The 20743-nt window shown below is 35.0% G+C and overlaps 1 protein-coding gene and 3 long non-coding RNA genes across 6 annotated transcripts; 3 read left to right on the top strand and 1 right to left on the bottom strand.

The window, feature by feature from the left end:
* The first annotated feature begins 2146 nt into the window (after positions 1–2146).
* Positions 2147–4586, top strand: LOC123909372. The gene is made up of 3 exons (XR_006809873.1): positions 2147–2652; positions 2724–3435; positions 4045–4586. It is a non-coding gene; the product is annotated as an uncharacterized LOC123909372 (long non-coding RNA).
* A 5827-nt stretch (positions 4587–10413) lies between these two features.
* On the top strand, positions 10414–12435 carry LOC123909371. Of its 2 annotated transcripts, none has more exons than XR_006809871.1 (3): positions 10414–10792; positions 10905–11192; positions 11270–12435. It is a non-coding gene; the product is annotated as an uncharacterized LOC123909371 (long non-coding RNA). The 2 variants fall into 2 exon arrangements; XR_006809872.1 differs by having other exon boundaries at positions 10905–11332; positions 11425–12435.
* Positions 11767–16076, bottom strand: LOC123909370. Of its 2 annotated transcripts, XR_006809869.1 has the most exons (4): positions 15720–16075; positions 14723–14865; positions 14521–14648; positions 13400–13595 (listed from the first exon to the last, which is right to left on the bottom strand). It is a non-coding gene; the product is annotated as an uncharacterized LOC123909370 (long non-coding RNA). The 2 variants fall into 2 exon arrangements; XR_006809870.1 differs by having other exon boundaries at positions 11767–13595; positions 14521–14865; positions 15720–16076.
* Positions 16077–16506: 430 nt separating this feature from the next.
* Positions 16507–19770, top strand: LOC123909368 (magnesium dechelatase SGRL, chloroplastic). The gene is made up of 5 exons (XM_045960205.1): positions 16507–16905; positions 17783–17959; positions 18129–18287; positions 18977–19123; positions 19407–19770. Exons 1-5 carry the CDS (start codon positions 16759–16761, stop codon positions 19512–19514), a joined length of 738 nt encoding a protein of 245 aa, XP_045816161.1. The 5' UTR covers positions 16507–16758; the 3' UTR covers positions 19515–19770.
* Positions 19771–20743: the final 973 nt, after the last annotated feature.

Here is a 20743-nt window from a genome sequence, read left to right as displayed (position 1 = left end):
CAACATTTCCTAAAAAAAATAAAAATAGAAAGGATAAAGAAAAACTTCAACGTTGCAGCACTGTTCGTCCATGGCTACTTCAGATCTGTTTCATGAATTAGTCTCTCGTGGTCGTATTAGACACGTCTTTATGGTTCCATTTTTAATTTTTGTTGGGTTTCATTTTTTCTTTTCTTCCGGATCTAATTCTTTTCCAATGTTGTTACTATTTAACCTGGGTTCATTGAACAATAACATCATCTACAATGACATTCTCTTTTGTTCTGAAAATAGAAACCAGTATAAACATTCTTTTGGTGATTGTTTTAGATTGGAATGGGAATTTGAGAAAGATATTCCAGTAAATGTTGTCAATGGCATTATTTGGAGAAAAACAATTTAGATCTCGAAGTTTCTTTGGCAGAAGTTTGCAAATAATGGTTGTAAATTTGGGTAAAAGAACTTCTTTTAACAAAGGAGAATTTGTCCGAACGTGAGAAAGATAGAGACAGGCATGGTTGAAAGGTTAGGGAAGATGAAAAGTTAAAATTCAAGGATTTATTAAAAATTTTAAAAAAAAAAAACATATATATATAAAATCAATAGTTAAAAGGTGGCAGGTAAATAAATTTAAAAAGTGGATGACATGGCTAGTTTTAATTGGAGTGTGTCTAAAGAGTGTGCTGGAGAGTGTGACCCTAGCATTACTCATGTAATCAAATATTGGAAATAGAAATCTCTTAAAAGGTGAATAAGTTTGGTATTATGTTAGTTATTTAAAAAAACGGAGACCTCTTTCTAATAATATTATTGAACAATATGATAATTTGACAAAATATATATATATATATATATGGGGAGAGATCAAATTACACCGGTGTAACATTTGAGTGATGTTACACCGCTCAATAACGCTTTAATGAAAACAAATTTGGCAAAATCCACCGTTTGATTGAAAGTTTATATCATATAGATCATCCATGTTAAATTTTACAAAAATCTAAAATCGTTTGATATGTCATTGAGATTGATCAATATTAACGGTATTTAATAAAAACGCATAATCCGTTAATTTTGACAAGTCTAAAAAACATGTCAAACGATTTTAGATTTTTATAAAACTTAACATGGATGATCTATAAGATATAAACTTTCAATCCAACGGTGGATTTTGCCAAATTTGTTTTCGTTAAAGCGTTATTGAGCGGTGTAACATCACTCAAATGTTACACCGGTGTAATTTGATCCCTCCCATATATATATGTTGTGTGTGCCTTGAAATCTCTAATGTTTCTAAGTCATAAAAATTGTGTTTATTGATTCTGCCTTTTGCGCTAGCCGCATACCTGTTTCTTTTGTTTCCTGGTTTGCTTCTAAAGGTTGCGCGGGGTGCAGTTCTAAAAGGTTCTTGGCTGCGTGAGGTGCAGGGAGGCTGTCCAGCTGTATTTAAGCTTTTTTCTGACACATGCTTCTAGGAGGGAGGGAGGGAGGGAGGGAGAGAGAGAGAGAGAGAGAGAGAGAGAGAGAGAGAGAGAGAGAGAGAGAGAGAGAGAGAGAGAGAGAGAGAGAGAGAGAGAGTCATTAGGGGGTTGAAGACCTAATGATTTTTCTAAGGTTGAAAAACACATGAGAAACATCTTGGGAGTGAGTTTCATTGTTCATCTTTTTTCTTGAGTAGAGAAAAGTAGAGAAAATGAGCATTTTCTCAGTACCTTTTGTTGAATGAGAAAAGTACAAAAGACCAATTATTTTGGTCTATTTATACATCTAAACTGGGTGAAAAAGTACAAAAGACCAATTATATTTGGTAACAATATTCATTTGGTGGGGCTTACTCTACCTTTATAATTTGGAGATATTTATCCATCGACATCGACTAATGAGATTCACATAAGTATATTTACATGTGGTACTCACAACTAACTTGTTACCAACTTTTATTTAATATACATATAGTTTATTATCATTGGTTGATGGATAAATATCTATAAATTATCAAGACATTAGATTCAAGTAGTTAATGCACTCCCCTAAAACAAATTATTAGGAATAATCCGATTTCAATATCTGATTAGAATAATTTTTAACCAAATTTTACATAACCCGCAATACAACTCTAAATTATCAAACTCCAGCCCAAAGAAATAGAGGTTTAATATAAGGCAAATTCTCCGGTGCAGGAGGCCTTTTTCGCTGCACCGGTACGCAACAATGAAAACCGGCCACGTGGATTTCTTTGATTTTTGTGGTGCGAAAGATTATGGCAAGAAAACAGAACCACGACACTTAAACCTCATCATTAACACTCCAAAAGTAACCATGGTTACTTTGGATTGATTGTATCGAGGCTTTCAAGATTTGTTCATCTTTCAATTTTCCAAGTCACCGTCAATAACAACCACCACCGCCTCCCTCTCCTCTACGATCGCCGGCAGTCTTGAAGCACCGTTAACCGCTCTCCTCCCTACCACTGCACCGTCGTTTTCACATCACTCACTTTCCCTCTTCTCTTTTCTTCTGGTTCGGAACCCTAAACTTTTTCCTCTTCTCTCGCTTTCAATTTTTCTCTCTTCTATTCAAATTAGAACCCTAAATCTCATTTGTCCTCCAACAACAACATCTCGTATTGTAAACTGAGGCTTGCATCGACAGTATCTCTACATCTCTGAGCAGGTAAAAGATTGAATCTTATTTATTAATTTTGTTCTTGTTTAAATTCATCGTGTTATTTTTGTTTTTATTAGAGTTGGTGGTGATTGCAAATTGAGAGTTGGCGAAGTCTAGGGTTGCAGCCAAGAACTAGGAGATTCACCTCATTTTCATATTTTACCTAATACAATTACTCATTGAGTTGGTTTCACTACACTCCTTCCTTTATACTCATCATTTATGCAATCTGTGTTAGTATTTTATAATCATTACTCAAACAAAAAATAGAATTACTCATTGAGTTGGTTCAATGTGAAAATAAGGTATGGCTGCACCAAAGTCATCAGTTTATGGCATTGTAGGCGAGAGGTAAGAGTCGGCAAAGTTTATTTTCATTCATATAACATTGAGCATATCGATATATAGTGCTTATAGTGCTTCCGTTCTGCAGAAACTTTTCACTGTAAGTAAAACTCTATCTCGATAAATCAAAACTCGTTAAAAATGAAGAGATCGGTTTAATTTTATTGAAAATTTTGATCTTCATTGAACTTGCCTAAATGTATAAAGTTCTTTTGGTGGATATAGGAGATAATTTCTACTGGTTTATTCATTCTGCAAAATAAAGCAGTGGTAAAGTTTTAATTTAGGTTCTACGCTTAAAACAGTTTTGTAATGGGGTTGCAACAAGATATATGACATGTTGATTTGGAAAACATGATCAACATCAAAGAGGTGTAGCAAATGGAATTTGCATAACTGCTATGCAGCATGCAAAGTAATTGGCCCTGCAGCAGGTAGTGCAATGTGAGTATCCATTTGGTTTCTTTCTTTAGCTTTATGTGACTTATAAATAAGACTTTCTAAAATGGTTTTCTGTACATGTTCTTCAGTTATGATATATAGATTATTCATTTGTGTCTTTTATGTATTCAAACCTTTCCAACTGCAATGTTAGAATTGTAGAGAGTATATCATATATCATATTGAAGATTATATGCAGAGTTATTATTTTTATCTTGTGCCTAAATGTAGATTAACTTGGTCACAAAATCAGATGGATGCTTCTTTCCTCCCAAGTGTCGTAGTTACAAATGCTACTGCAATTTAAAATATTGTTTCTAGCATAAAGAGTTCTCATCTAGAGCTAAAGCAAAAGAAACTGCAATAAATGAAACACTAACATAAACCTATAAATAAGTAGATAAAGAAATTTAGGAACCGACTCTTATTTGGAAAAATGAACTTCGATTTTATATAAGTAATCTCATGATTTTGATTTTGATATTACGTTTTCAAAGCCAAATGTTTTATTCATCATTTTATTGGTTTATTGTCATATTTGATTGCCTTTTCAGTGGTTGGTTGTTTCTTAAGTCATTATCTCTAATTTTTCCAGTGCTTAAATATTTTCAGAACAAATGAGAAAGGAGGCTAACATTAAAGATAAATATGAAATCTCATGACAAGGGTCAAAGCTTCTAAATGAGCTGCCCCCTCAGTGAGCTGCATTTCAATGTTAATCTTATCATAACAAAGCTTCTAAATGAGCTACCCCCTCAGTGCTTGGTTCACTTGTTTATTAATCTAGCTGAATGTCATTGGCTTGGCAGGCTATGAAGGTTGATTCAACAATAATTCTCATCAATGAAGATGGAAACTAGTGTCAAAACAATTGGTGCTGTTGGATTTTGGCAAGAGAACAATGCTGCTGAACTGAAAAGGCCATTGAAGCTCTTGAAAGTGTTGCATAGTAAATTTAGAAAAGTTCTCAGAATTGACGCTGTTATTCATGTTGTTACATATATAGATTGCTGCAAGAGACCTCTGGATGTATTTATAGTATTATTAATTATTTTATGTCTCATGTTGGGTACAAATTGTAATACCGCCACACACATATTGTAAGAATTTGGACCTATTTTTCTGTATTACTAATATATGCAATTTGATTTCTACTGGTTTTGCAGTATTATTTTCTGGTATGAATATCTTTCCCATGGTTTCTACCGATTATGCAAGGTCACCAACAAAAGTGTTTTTATCTGCCTTTTGTGATTATTAAATCTTCACAGGTTGCTAAATTTAATAAGTGATAGTCCACAATTCCCCCTTAGAGCTGCGCTGCGCATAATAAGTGAAAGGAAATGAAATGGTGATGATTTTGGGGCTGACGTTATGTATGCGTTTGTTCCAGTTTTTTTAGAAAACAAATCTATTTTTTCTTTAAAAAAACTACCTTTATCTTTTTAATAGTATATTTTTTATTTTTTAGAAAATCATACTGTTAAAAAAAATATCGGTGGCTTATGAAGGACGATGAAAAGGCGAGGGTAAGACCAATATACGTTAGGGCAAAGTCTGAAAATGTTAAGAATTGTGAAAAGGTGAGAGTAAAACCTCTATACGTTAATGCAAAACCTGAAGATGTTAATGATGGTGAAAAGGTTAAAGGAATACCTCTATAGGTTAGGGGAAAGCCTCAAGATGTTAATGATGGGTAAAATATGAAAGGAAGACCTCTATAGGTTAAGCGAAAGCCTGAAAATGTTAAGGATGATGGAATGGTGAAAGGAAGACCTTTGTATGTAAGAGGAAAGCCTGAAGATGTTAAGGATGCGTAAAAGGTGAAAGGAAGACCTATATTGGTTAAGGGAAAGCCTAAAGAAGTTAAGGATGGGTAAAAGGTGAAATGAAGACCACTATAGGTTAGGGAAAAGTCTGAAGATGTTAAGGATGAGAAAAAGGTGAAAGGAAGACCTGTGTTGGTTAGGGGAAAGCCTGAAGATGTTAAGGATTGGTAAAAGGTTAAACGAAGACCACTATAGGTTAGGGGAAAGTCTCATCCTTATCATCTTCAGGATTTCCCCTAACCAATAGAGGTCTTCCTTTCACCCTTTACCCATCCTTAACATCTCCATGTTTTCCCCTAACCAAAAGAGGTCTTCCATTAACCTTTTACTCATCCTTAACATCTTCAGGTTTTCCCCTAACTAACATAGGTCTTCCTTTCACTTTTTTCCCATCCTTAAAATTTTCAGACTTTCCCCTAACATATAGAGGTCTTCCTTTCACCTTTTACCCATCCTAAACAACTTCAGGCTTTCCCCTAACCTATAGTGGTCTTCCTTTCACCTTTTACTCATCCTTAACATCTTCAGGCTTTGTCATAACCTATAAAGGTCTTCCTTTCACCTTGTGTCCATCCCTAACATCTTCAAGCTTTGCCCTAACCTATAGAGGTCTTCCTTTCACCTTTTACTCATCCTTAACATCTTCAGGCATTCCCCTAACTAACAAAGGTCTTCCTTTCACCTTTTACCCATCCTTAACACCTTCAGTTATTCCCCTAACCAATAGAGGTCTTCCTTTCGCCTTTTACCCATCCTTAATATCTTCAGGTTTTCCCCTAACCAAGACAGATCTTCTTTTAACCTTTTACCCATCCTTAACATCTCCAGGCTTTCCCTTAACCATCACAGGTATTCCATTCACCTTTTTCCCATCATTAACATCTTCAGGCTTTCCCCTAACCTATAGAGGTATTCCTTTCACCTTTTACCCATCCTTAACATCTTCAGGCATTCCCCTAACAAGTAGAGGTCTTCTTTTCACCTTTTAACCATCCTTAACATCTTCAGGCATGCCCTTAACTTAGAGAGGTCTTCCTTTAACCTTTTACCCATCCTTAACATCTTCAGGCTTTCCCCTAACCTAGAGAGGTCTTCCTTTCACATTTTACTCATCCTTAACATCTTCAGGCATTCCCCTAACAAATAGAGGTCTTCCTTTCGCCTTTTACCCATCCTTAACATCTTCAGGCTTTCCCCTAACCTAGAGAGGTCTTCCTTTCACATTTTACTCATCCTTAACATCTTCAGGCATTCCCCTAACAAATAGAGGTCTTCCTTTCGCCTTTTAACCATCCTTAACATCTTTAGGCTTTCCCCTAACTTAGAGAGGTCTTCCTTTAACCTTTTACCCATCCTTAACATCTTCAGGCTTTCCCCTAACTTAGAGAGGTCTTCCTTTAACCTTTTACCCATCCTTAACATCTTCAGTCTTCCTATCACCTTTTACCCATCCTAAACATCTTCAGGTTTTCCCCTAACCAATAGATGTCTTCCTTTCGCCTTTTACCCATCCTTAATATCTTCAGGCTTTCCCATAACCAAGAGATGTCTTCTTTTAACCTTTTACCCATCCTTAACATCTCTAGTCTTTACCCTAACCAACACAGGTCTTCCATTCACCTTTTTCTCATCCTTAACATCTTCAGGCTTACCCATAACCAACACAGGTCTTTCTTTCACCTTTTTCTCATCATTAACATCTTCAGACTTTCCCCTAACCTATAGTGGTCTTCATTTCACCTTTTACCCATCCTTAACATCTTTAGGCTTTCCCCTAACCAAGAGAGGTCTTATTTTAACCTTTTACCCATCCTTACCATCCCCAGGCTTTCCCCTAACCATCACAGGTATTCCATTCACCTTTTTCCTATCCTTAACATCTTCTGGCTTTCCCCTAACCTATAGAGGTATTCCTTTCACCTTTTACCCATCCTTAACATCTTCAAGCATTCCCATAACAAATAGAGGTGTTTCATTCACCTTTTAACCATCCTTAACATCTTCAGGCTTTACCCTAACTTAGAGAGGTCTTCCTTTAACCTTTTACCCATCCTTGACATCTTCAGGCTTTCCCCTAACCTAGAGAGGTCTTCCTTTCACGTTTTACTCATCCTTAACATCTTCAGGCATTCCCCTAACAAAAAGATGTCTTCCTTTCACCTTTTAACCATCCTTAACATCTTCAGGCTTTCCCTTAACTTAGAGAGGTCTTCCTTTAACCTTTTACCCATCCTTAACATCTTCAGGCTTTCCCCTAACTAACAAAGGTCTTCTTTTCACATTTTACTCATCCTTAACATCTTCAGGCTTTCCCCTAACCTATAGAGGTCTTCCTTTCACCTTTCTCTCATCCTTAACAGCTTCAGACTTTCCCCTAACCTATAGTGGTCTTCATTTCACCTTTTACCCATCCTTAACATCTTTAGGCTTTCCCCTAACCAAGAGAGGTCTTCCTTTTACCCATCCTTAACATCTCTAGGCTTTCCCCTAACCAAGAGAGGTCTTACTTTAACCTTTTACTCATTCTTAACATCTCCAGGCTTTCCCCTAACCAACATAGGTCTTCCTTTCAATTTTTTCCCATCCTTAAAATTTTCAGACATTCCCCTAACCTATAGAGGTCTTCCTTTCACCTTTTACCCATCCTAAACAACTTCAGGCTTTCCCCAAACTTAGAGAGGTCTTCCTTTAAACTTTTACCCATCCTTAACATCTCCAGGCTTTCCCCTAACTTAGAGAGGTCTTTCTTTAACCTTTTACTCATCCTTAACATCTTTAGACTTTCCCCTAACCAAGAGAGGTCTTCTTTTAACCTTTTACCCATCCTTAACATCTTCAGACTTTCCCCTAACCAACACAGGTCTTCCATTCACCTTTTTCCCATCCTTAACATCTTCAGGCTATCCCCTAACCTATACAGGTCTTCCTTTCACCTTTTACTCATCCTTAACATCTTTAGGCATTCTCCTAACAAATAGAGGTCTTCCTTTCACGTTTTAACCATCCTTAACATCTTCAGGCTTTCCCCTAAACTATAGAGGTCTTCCTTTCACCTTTTACTCATCCTTAACATCTTCAGGCATTCCCATAACAAATAGAGGTTTTCCTTTCACCTTTTAACCATCCTTAACATCTTCAGGCTTTCCCCTAACCAACACAGGTATTCCTTTCGCCTTTTTCTCATCATTAACATCTTCAGTTTTTCCTCTAACCTATAGTGGTATTTCTTTTACCTTTTACCCATCCTTAACATCTTCAGGCTTTCCCCTAACTTAGAGAGATCTTCCTTTAACCTTTTACCCATCCTTAACATCTTCTGGCTTTCCCCTAACTTAGAGAGGTATTCCTTTAACCTTTTACTCATCCTTTAAATTTCCAAGCTTTCCCCTAACCAACAAGGGTCTTCCTTTAACCTTTTACCCATCCTTAACATCTTCAGGCTTTCCCCTAACCAACACAGGTATTCCTTTCGCCTTTTTCTCATCATTAACATCTTCAGTTTTTCCTCTAACCTATAGTGGTATTCCTTTTACCTTTTACTCATCCTTAACATCTTCAGGCTTTCCCCTAACCAATAGAGGTCTTCCTTTCGCCTTTTACCCATCCTTAACATCTTCAGGCTTTCCCCTAACCAAAAGAGGTCTTCCTTTCACCTTTTATCTGTCTTTAACATATTCAGGCTTTCTCCTAACCAAGAGAGGTCTTCTTTTAACCTTTTACCCATCCTTAACATCTTTAGGCTTTCCCCTAACCAACACAGGTCTTCAATTCACCTTTTTCTCATCCTTAACATCTTCAGACTTTCCCCTAATCTATAGAGGTCTTCCTTTCACTTTTTACCCATCCATAACAACTTCGGGCTTTCGCCTAACCTATAGTGGTCTTCCTATCACCTTTTACTCATCGTTAACATCTTCATGCCTTGTCATAACCTATAGAGGTATTCCTTTCACCTTGTGCCCATCCCTAACATCTTCAGGCTTTCCCCTAACCTATATAGGTCTTCCTTTCACCTTTTACCCATCCTTAACATCTTCAGGCATTCCCCTAACAAATAGAGGTCTTCCTTTCACCTTTTAACCATCCTTAACATCTTTAGATTTTCCCCTAACTAAGAGAGGTCTTTCTTTAACCTTTTACCCATCCTTAACTTTTGCAGGCTTTCCCCTAACCAACAAAGGTCTTCCTTTCACCTTTTATCCATCCTTAACATTTTAGGCTTTTCCCTAACCAATAGAGGTCTTCCTTTCGTCTTTTACCCCTCCTTAACATCTCTAGGTTTTCCCCTAACCTATAGAGGTCTTCCTTTCACCTTTTATCAATCCTTAATATCTTCAGGCTTTCCCCTAACCTATAGTGGTCTTCATTTCACCCTTTTACTTATCCTTAACATCTCTAGGCTTTGTAATAACCTATAGATGTCTTCCTTTTACCTTTTACCAATCCTTAATATCTTCAGGCTTTCCCCTAATCTATAGAGGTCTTCCTTTCACCTTTTACCCATCCTTAACTTCTTTCGGTTTTCCCCTAACAGGAGAGGCCTTCCTTTCACCTTTTAGTCATCTTTAACATCTTCAGGCTTTCCCCTAACCTATAGAAGTATTCCTTTAACCTTTTACCAATCCTTAACATCTTCAGGCTTTCCTCTAACCAACACATACTTTTCCCTAACCTATAATGGGCTTCCTTTCTCCTTTTACTCATCCTTAACATCTTCAGGCTTTCCCCTAACCAATAGATGTCTTCCTTTCGCCCTTTACCCATCCTTAACATCTTCAGACTTTCCCCTAACCAATAGAGGTCTTCCTTTCACCTTATACCCATCCTTAATATCTTCAGGTTTCCCCCTAACCAATAGAGGTCTTCCTTTCACCCTTTATCCATCCTTAAGATCTTCAGGCTTTTCCACAACCTATGGAGGTATTCCTCTCACCATTTCACCATCCTTAACATGATCAGACTTTGCCCTAACTTAGGTTAATTGAAAAATTGATATATTTGGTTCATAATACACGTGAGATATATTAATATTGACTAGAGGGAATATTTACATAGAAAAATTGGCAATTTTTGAAGGAAAAAAAATGTTTTATTTATTTATTTAGATAAATAATTATTTAATACAATTTATTTTTTTGAAAATACCAAATTTAATCTCCCCCTTCCAAATTTAGGTTTCCCTCTCATTTGTTCTCAAATCTTTTCATGACTTAAAATCCATAGTTTTCCCCTCCCAATTTTGGTTTCGCTCTCATTCACATCACCCAGCACCGTTTCGCTTTTGCTAATTCGTGTCAATTTGGCGTGACTCACTTACCTCCTCGGTTCGGTTTGCTCTCGATTGGGTGCTATTTGATCCCTTTCCCCCAAATGTGCTATTTGGTGCTTATATAAGAAGTGATCTTGTGCCGATGTGAAGCAGCAACTTTTATCCTGGTTGAGGATCCTAGAGAGATCTCAAAGCAAATTTAGGGGGTGGGAAAAAAATGGAACATGTGGATAAAAAATGGTACATACGTGGATAAAAAATGGTACATACTACATAGTATATTCTTTATGTTTGTTTTCTTGTTCTTTATGTTTCATATTTCTTCTTTTCTGTTTTAAGTTTTCCAATTTTCTTTAATTTTTTCTGCAAACTAGATTTTTTTTTATGGAACAACACCGTTTATGATATTGCAGTGTTCTTTGAGGGTGAGTCTCCTTCTTTCATTAATTGCCCAGTTTATGCTTCCAAACTAAAAATGACCAATGTTGGACTGTGTTTCTTCATATAGATTTCATTTTCTTTATTTACTGCTTTCCATCTCACAAAGTATGTCACAGATTTCAGGTTCTAATTGATTTGCAGGTTTAGTCAAAAAAAAAAAAAATTGATTTGCAGGTACTGCAAAGATCTATAAATTTGTATTTAAACTTAAATAAATTGAGGTATTATATTCTATTTTCAATTTGTTTAGTTTTTATATGATATGATTCTTGTACTCTAATTATTCCAATCATTGCAGCTGGCATCATGTGTTGAAGTTGGGCTTCCAGCACTATTTTGATGGTTTTCATCTCTCACGCAAGTATAATGATTTTAAATCCATGATATAATTTTCTTAAACTTAGATTCTAATGCTAAATCTAAACGTGTTTATTGTTTTCTACGATACCGCAGTATCTTCATCGTTATATAAGCACCAAGAAGCCTACATTTGACCGATTCGTAGTTCTATTTTCCATCACAATTGCTTGGTTATTTCAATGGCTGGCAAGGTTCACTATATTTTGTAATTCTTTTTGGAATTATGGACAAGAAACTTATGATTGATTTTTTATGTGTCACTCTTATTTTTATTTTAGGGAGTAGCTTCTTTTTTCAATGGCATGTTTGGTAAGTTTACTTCATATTTTCTTCTCATTAAATTTTCTTTCTCCTCTGTCCTAAATTTTTTTTGCACTATGTATGACTTATGGTTTTAAAACAAGATATGCCACGCCACCAGATTTTTAGAAGTACTTTTGTTTATTTTTTTGTCAAACCTTTTGTTTATGTCTGATTCACATCCAAACAAGTGACCATGTGGATCTTGTTCTCTTAACCTTGTGCCGTGATCGTGACTCGTGAGTCCGTGTTCTGTGAATAATACGGATGTGATAATTCAACTAAGTAAAGAAGAGAATCAAAGTTCAAATTTAAGTGTAAATGTGTAAAGGAAAATGCTGGATTATTGGCAATATCAGATGGTTTTATGATTTTTGTCTCTGTATTTGGTATGCTAGACTAACAATCTCTGCGCAACACCATTTCATAATTTTAGCATATTTTATAATCTGTGTAACTTGATATTCTCTTTGTTACATAAATTTAGTGATATCTCATGCTTCATACTTTCCCTTTGAACCAGGAAAATTTGGAGCATTTTTTGCTTCGATACCTTTGCCAATCATGGCAGCATTATACTGTGTATTCTTCGGCTATGTCATCACATGTTATGATTTTAATGGAGTTGAAACAAGCCAAAGTGAATCTTGGTAATACTATGGATGAACTTGAGGCGATACAATCATCTGTTGAATCTTTAGATTAGAAGAAGAAGGAGAAAGCTTTTCTGGAGAGGACACGAGAAAAGCTAGCATCAAAGTTTGCAACTGTCTCTGCTCAAGAGAAGGTACAAGAGGAAGCAAGATTGAATCCACCATCATCTCACGTGGAATTCACTTTTGATACTCCTGCAAATATGAGGAATTTCAATTGTGATTCTGAGCAGCACAATATAATGAGTGAGACGAATATCTTTCTGGTATTAGGTACTGTGATGAGTAACTGGTGGTGCTGTTGTCGTGTCTGTGGTGGTGTTATTAGGATATTGAAATCTTTGTTTTTGTTTTGATCTTTTGCATTGGTTTTTCCTATTTGTGGGATTTGTCTTTCTTTAGTTTCATTGTATTAGGATTTCACGTGGTGCTCCTTGCTATATTATGCAGGCTTGTAATTTTCACTCCTTATAATTACATCTTGTATAATTTGTCTTTTAAGTAAATAAAAATTGTTTCTAACCAAGTTAATTTGTCTTTTTTTTTGTTAGGCTCTTTCTTTTTAGTGTACTTTTTTGGGTAATTGGGTTGAATATCTTAATTTGCTTGTGACCCTTCTAATATTATTCGAGATAATTACTAACTTAAAAGGTTTTCAAAAAGGATTTTATGTTTGTAAATCAAGACTAAAGTGATGTTAACTATATTTCTTTTATTTTTGTGACCTAAACCAAACCAAAGCAAAGCATATGACAATCAAGGTATCTCAAGTCTTGGTGGTATATTGGATTGATTTTTTATATTTGTTTTGACTTTTGTATTTTCATTGTTCACATATTATTTCTTAAATTTTTATTTAAGTTTGCCTTTAAGTTTAATCCACCCGTGCGAAGCACAGGTTACTCGCTAGTTGTGTTAACATTTGAGACATGGAAAATTCTAATATGGACATATCTTTATTCTAATATGGACATATCTTTATGTTTTGTAATATTGTGGTATACTGATAAGGCACACTATATTATTTCAGTTAGCTAGTTTGTGTATGAGTGCAATTTCAGGTACACTGATATGGTAACAACTGATAAGGTATACTGATAAAGTACACTACACGGAAATGGTCATCAAAGTGGAAGTAAAACCCCGATTGCATAGCTATATATCAGCTTGACAGAATCAATGTCAAGTCAGTTAACTGATCTAGAAAATAACTCGGTGGAACAGATAACCAGCACCAATGCCTAGTTCTTTCATATTCTTTTACATATAAAGTGCTATATATCATTTGCACTTCAGCTGCTACACCAGTACCTAAAGAACCAAAGTTTTGGTAAAAAAAAAAAAGAACTAACGTTAAATATTAAATTCAAGTTGTAATGGCTATATATAAGCAATTCAACCATTTGAAAGTGTTCAATTTCAAATTTCCAGAATAAAGTGGTATCAACCAGTTTTAGATACCATTGGAGAAACAATCTAAATTTTAAGAACATAAGAGGAAGATAAAATGGTACTGCATCTTTGTTTCAAACAAGCATTTTATCAAACTTCTAGAGCACATTAAAAAAAATAGCTTCTATTGAGTTGTAAGGTTAAATACCAGAAAATGAAGTATAAGAAGGGAAACAGAGATTTAAGAAGCCCAATTATACAGAAAATCAGACCAAGATTCATAAAAGTGCAAAAACATTCACACTATCACATGTGACCCTACCTCCTTGTGTTGAAATCAGTAGCAAATTATTTTAATAAAATGAAGCAAATAAAAATAGATATTTAGGCCATTTGGTAGCCTAAACTCTTTCTATTTATTCTTCTATGGACAAGTCCATCATTCATCTCACGTGCACCTATCTACTACATGATTACTATGTTCGGTATTCTACTACAACAAGAAATCGCAATGGAATAATACACTTTCGGACCTTACAAGTTACAACATTCATCTTTGGACTGTGTGTGCATTGATTGAAATCTCATGTTATGTTATAAAAGGCAGCAGATAGCAAGAACGAGATATACTAAAAACTATAGAGCATTGACACTCATATCGAATAGACACGTGTTGGCATCGTCACTGGACATGAAACCAACACATGTTATTACATTCAATGACTTCCATTTGTCTTAAATTTTTATTACTTTCTAGTGTCCAGGTCATCTCAAGTGTTTATGTTAGTGCTTCATAGGTAAGAAGTAACATGAACATAATAGTGGTTGAGTCAAAAATACTAACATCAAGCATATGATAAAAGGAAGGGAATTCTAGAACTAGAATCAGAAATCCCATTTCCATCCAAGTTTATTTTGACCGATATATTGGTTTCTTTGTTGACCCTTTTCACCTCTCTTCAATTCTAGCACCTGAAAATGATCAAGGAAATATTCAAATTCATTGGAAAATCCAAAATCCTGGTACATTGAAAAAATTGCCACACCATCAGAATGCGCCGATCACTCTCCTTGATACCCACTATTATTGTCATTCATCTTCATCGCTCCGCCTCCTTCTTCATCTTCTTCTTCCTCGCTCCGCCTCCTTCTTCATCTTCTTCCTCGCTCCGCCTCCTTGATATTCAAACTGTTAATAACACATAACCATAAGGCATAAATTATTCTGATTATAACCACTATCAATTTCATATTTCTGCATATTGGAGATAGATAACAATAACTCAAAATTAAGAAATTATCAGCTAAAAAAAGTCAGCAACAAAATTAATCCCTTTTAAATAATCAGATTATACAAATTCAATGGATTAAACAGATAATCATAACCAGCACAAATAACAATGTATAATAAAATTGAAGTACCATTATGGAGTGGGAAAGGAAATTCAATCCAACACTCAAGCCGTTTAGAACTTTCGTTCAGGAAAGGAACAACATCATCAAAAAGCCATGAAACGAACAAAATTGAAAGGAGTTGAAAATCGACTTTAAATACAAATGTCCACAAAATATGTTACTATATTCATTGTCCCTGGTCTATAGCCACTATCCCACTACCCAAGTCCATGCTCTCAGACCACAAAACAAAGTCATCAAGAAGCCATCAAAATCAAAGTTCATAAACATTACACAAACTGGTTTGACAATTATAACCCACACCAGTTTAAAAACAACACAAATAGGAGTTTATAAATCTTGTTAAACATCTGGAAACAAAAGCAGAAAATAATAAACATTGTATATAAGCACAAAATAAGTAAGAAATCAAACAAAAGCTAGCACACAAATCAGTAACAAAAAACAAATTGGGTAAAATATGAAAATGGGGTGAGTCTCCTAGTTCTTGGCTGCAACCCAAGACTTCACCAACTCTCAATTTGCAATCCCAACCAACACTAATAAAAACAAAAATCAAAATGAGTAAGAAAATAACACAATGAATTTAAACAACTAATATAATAAAATAAAAAATCAATCTTTTACCTGCTCAGAGGTGTAGAGACGTTGTTGTTGTTGGAGGACAAATGAGATTTAGGGTTCTAATTTAAATAGAATAGAAAAAGAGTGAAAGCGAGAGAAGAGGGAAAAGTTTAGGGTTCTAAACTGGAAGAAAAGAGAAGAGGGAAAGCGAGTGATTTGAGTCACGGTGTGAAAACGAGGGTGGAGGGAGATAGACGGTGCGATAGTAGGGAGGAGAACAGTTGGCGGCGCAGTCGTACGGAGGAGAGCGGTTGTGGTGCTTTCGAGATTGTCGGTGGTTGGAAGATGAAGAGATGAAGAGATGATTTTGTTCCGATTAGATTGAAAGATGAACAAATATCTTCTGTAAAAAAAAATTTAATAGATAACTAAATACAAACCATGGTTACTTTTGGATATTAATTAACTTAGCTTTAAATGATTAAACATAAACTGAGTACAATTAAAGATGCTAAGCAACTACAAAGCTGGGCCACGAATGATTTTGTGCGAAATTTGCTTGAGCTGACGTGTCAAATTTCTATTGGATCCGTGACTACTGCACCGGTGCAGCTGAAAATTGTGCTGCACAGAAGTGCTCACCTTAATATAATACTAAAAAAAATCAAATGGAGTTTGAGTTGAAAAACAATATATAAAGGTTGGAGCGGGTCGGATTGATTCAGAATCCGAACAGCCGATCCAAGTAAAGCCACGTCATTACATTATCTTATCAAAAATTTGAGCTGTTTGATGCTGGCGTGGCACACCACAAGATTCAATTGCAATCAATCAACAATGCATTGTGTTTGTGTTTGTGTGTGTGTGCATTTTCTATTTTCTATTTTCTACTACCCAAAAAGAAAGAAAAAGAAAATGTGTGGAAGAAATTGATTGACAGTGATTTTGTAGTGTTGTGGTTTCTGAATCTCTAACCACACAACCTCAGAACTCTATTTTTCCACATCACTTTTTTCATTCATTCTCAAAACAACAAACAAAGAAGAAAATGGTGGTGGTAGCCTTTGAAACATGAAGAGAAGTGTATTATTATGCATCTTCAATGGCATCATCATGTCATAATGCATTTTCATTTTCACCAACTAGATTATTCTCCACTACCATGTTAAAACATCTCCCATCTTTCAGATGCTCCTCCTCCATCACTACTACTAATTCTACACCTTCCTACAATTCCCTTGTTTCTGAGGTTTCTTTTTATTCTTATTCTTATGCATTCAATCTTAATTGCTAAAATCTTTGCTATTTTGTTTCTAGTGCTTCTTGAATTGTTCATGTACATCTTTGGATATGGTAGATTTATCCATTTTCTTTTCTTAGAGGTTTAGATCCTATCTGTGATGATTTTCTTTGTACTACATTGACTTCTTCTAGTTAGCATACTCCCAGGTCTTAAGTCAGTACCTCCAGACGAATCCAAGTGGGTTAACTTGTATTTAAATATTAGAGTCCAGATCACAACATTATCCATAAATCATACTGCGGGGGGCGATGCAACCATGGCCGCCCCCCGCAACAAATGTTTTGGCCTGCCTGTCCCAAGGGCAAACCTCTCTCGCTGCAATCAATCGACCCTGTCCACGTATCAGCAACTATGAGTCATACTCTATGGAACTCAACTTCCAAACACCTAGCATAGTGTTTTGACCATCTTAATAGTTAATGTAGGAAGTTGCAATCCTTAACCCATAGCATTGTGTTTTTGAATTCCTATTTAGTATTTACTCATATGTGAATGTGTAGAATGAATTAGGCTTTCTTTTGTTGGTTTGTTGTAATTGCATTCATTGACTTTTGCTGCATTATAGTATCACTAAATTAGGGATAAACAGCATACCGTGCTTGATTGGCTTCTAGCATCCAGTTCTAATTTACAAAATTAAGATTTCTTTCATGCTCGAAACCAATGTGTGCTGTAATTCCTTTCAAATTTATAAAATTCAGCAGCACCATGAGATAATTCCTTTCAAATGAAGATCTGTCCATAGAAATATGATTTCTCATAGTAGTGTGCTGTAAGTATCACTTATATTCATTTTACAAGATTACCTTTTTTTGTTTCTTAGACTGTTAGGCTATTGGGTCCTCCAACAAAATTTGAAGCTTCAAAACTCAAGGTTGTTCTACTGGAAGATCCGATAAACAGATATGCAAGTATTCTTCCTAGAACCTACATTCTTTCTCACTGTGACTTAACGGCAAATCTGACTTTAGCTGTTTCCAATGTGATCAAACTAGAGCAGGTTTGTGTCTTTAACTTTTGCTGGACTTGGTGTGGAAATTAAATTAATGCATATTTTGATACTAGGGTGCCCTTAAGGTGTTCATTAGTAGAATCCGTTGCACGAAAATATAAGTTCTCTTTTAATTAACACATATTTGATGTCTTCCATTCCTTGTCTGAAATGGCAGTTGCGAGGGTGGTACGAGAAAGACGATGTTGTAGCTGAATGGAAGAAAGTGAAAAATGAAATGTGCCTACATGTTCATTGCTTTGTCAGTGGTCCTAATTCCTTCCTGGATCTAGCTGCTGAATTTAGATATCACATATTCTCCAAGGAAATGCCTTTGGTATGTTTGCATTCAATTTATATTATCCCCTTAATGCACCCTATTCTAGTATTCTTATCAAAACAGAAATAATGTGAAAATTAGGACTGGTCTAAGAGGTACACCCTTGGACTCAAGTATAAGCAAAAATAATCATACACACATTAATTAAAAATGTTAGTTAACTTCATTTAATTTTCTCGTTGTAAGAAAAAATTATCATATTCTACAAACGGCCTTTTTTCTTCGTTTGACATTAAATATGAAGTTAGTCGCAAATTTGCTTATATTTGAGTCTAGAGGGAGTATTCTATGTGGAATCTTCTCAAAAATTGCATATGGGTCCCCAATTAGTGAAATGTTCCTCGCTATAGCTTGACATTGCTCACAATGAACATATAAGCTTACAAAGAAGATTCCCCATAAAAAATGTGTAATGTATAGTCTTGAACCCAATTAAGTACTAAAAAACGGGTTGCTGCATTGAGGATGCTCTTAGTCGTGAATTTTGTAGAAGGTTTTGTTTTCTCAAGAGCATACCTAAATCATTGTTTAAAATTCTAAGCTTATTTTGTTGGTATATTACTTGCTTGCAAGGATAAATCTCTCACTTTTTCTGTGTTCTTGTCCAAAAAAAAAATGTGACAGTACTAATACTATGCCTTAATGTATTATGACACATGGTTGGATTCTTGTCTTGAGCATTCCAGGTACTCAAAGCAATTCAATGTGGAGATTCTGTACTTTTCCATGATAATCCAGAATTGCTGGATTCTACAGTTCGAGTATATTTTCATTCTAGCTCAAAAAAATACAACAGAATGGAATGTTGGGGACCTTTAAAGGATGCCATGGAGGTAATAACTCTCTCTTCCATATCTCTTATTGTTTAAGGTTATACAGTACATACAGATTAGTAAATACAATCACATTTTACGACCATGTCCCTTTTTATGCAAATATGGTTCGAAAGTATAAATATTTTAGTACAACATCATTGATTTCTAAAACATCTGAAGTTTTGAGATATACTTCATCTGATCTCAAATATAAGCAACAGAAAACCAATTTTGACAGTCTTGTATTGTTTACCTTCGCCTTTCTGTTTCTTCTTTTCTGATTAAGTTTCTTCTGTTTAAGGGAAAACGCGCGGATCAGTTACAAGGGTTGATAAACAGAGATCGTCCTCCGGAAAAGTGGAGAAGCCCAATGTCCATCTTCCAAGCTCTTTTTGCTTTTCTTCTTTGAAATGTATTATTGGTGACTTGGTTGATTTGTTTATATCCCAATTTTTTTCCACAACTCAGAACTTTGGGTGGTTTAGACAAAGCAAAAGTCAGCTTGCAAGAATGAACTTGTCTGTAAGAGGAAAATGTAAAATTGCACAAAAGCATTTTTTCTTGTGCACTAGAAGGAATTTGCTTATTATGAACTATGTAATTATTAAGTAATTGTTAACAGATTGAATCCCACTCAAAGATGAGTTATCAAATTTAATCCTTAATTTGGGTTTTTTTAGTCTTATTTTCTATGATCAATTTTGTTCTAAATATATGATTCTCCAATGAAATCTAAAAGAATTTAGGATGAAACATTTTGATTAAGTAATAAGGTAAATATATGTTTATTCATTGGAGTGTCAGCCGATTTTTCTCCATACGCATGAGGCATGAATCGAACTCATAACCACATGCTTAAGGAGAGTAAGACCCTTACCACTTGAACCAATCAATTCATTGTTAGTTAACTGCGGAGTTCTGATGAGATCCGGTACATTAGTGCCGGTATGATCGCAACTATGCCACTTTTCAATTTAATCTCCAATGCAAAACACTTCCAACTTCCATTTGGCATATAGAGCTAGTTTGTTACCGTTTCTCTCGTAAAAAACTCACTTTTATAAGTTTTCATTAGTTCGCTATAGATTTTGATAAATGAATAAAAAAGTCGGTCTTAAATAAACAAAAATTAAAAATCACTTCCTATGAGAAATTGTTTTGAGTAGTTTATCTTAAATTTTTCTTTTTGATAACTGATTTTTATAAATAAAAAATGTAATTTTTGTATGATAAACAAACATAAAATAGTTTGTTGCATTTTTTTTAAAAATAAATAAATTATTGAATATCATAATATATTTTTATAATACTATATATAACAAACAGACGATGATATAATCAATCATTGTGTGCCCCCTTTGAGCTTAACTCAATTGGTAGAGATATCACATGCAAAAGTCAGAGTTCGAATCCGGACACTCCATTTATTCACCTTTAAGGTGGATTTTCTAACCACTAGACTATTAGTCAAAAAAAATAAAAATCAATCACCGTGCATAATTTCATTGTACCCCCATTTATGGGAACGTTCTTGAAGTTGTTGAGATTATAAGCTAATCAAAGCATCAAACACTCACTCTAATGCACCACCAATAAATTAAGTTAGTACGAAAAATAGTTAGGTTTGCATGAACCTAG

The sequence above is a fragment of the Trifolium pratense genome, linkage group LG2 (assembly GCF_020283565.1).
Source record: "Trifolium pratense cultivar HEN17-A07 linkage group LG2, ARS_RC_1.1, whole genome shotgun sequence".
Lineage (NCBI taxonomy): Eukaryota > Viridiplantae > Streptophyta > Magnoliopsida > Fabales > Fabaceae > Trifolium > Trifolium pratense.
Note: the sequence above shows the minus strand (reverse complement) of the source record. Positions and strands in the feature narration are given on the sequence as shown.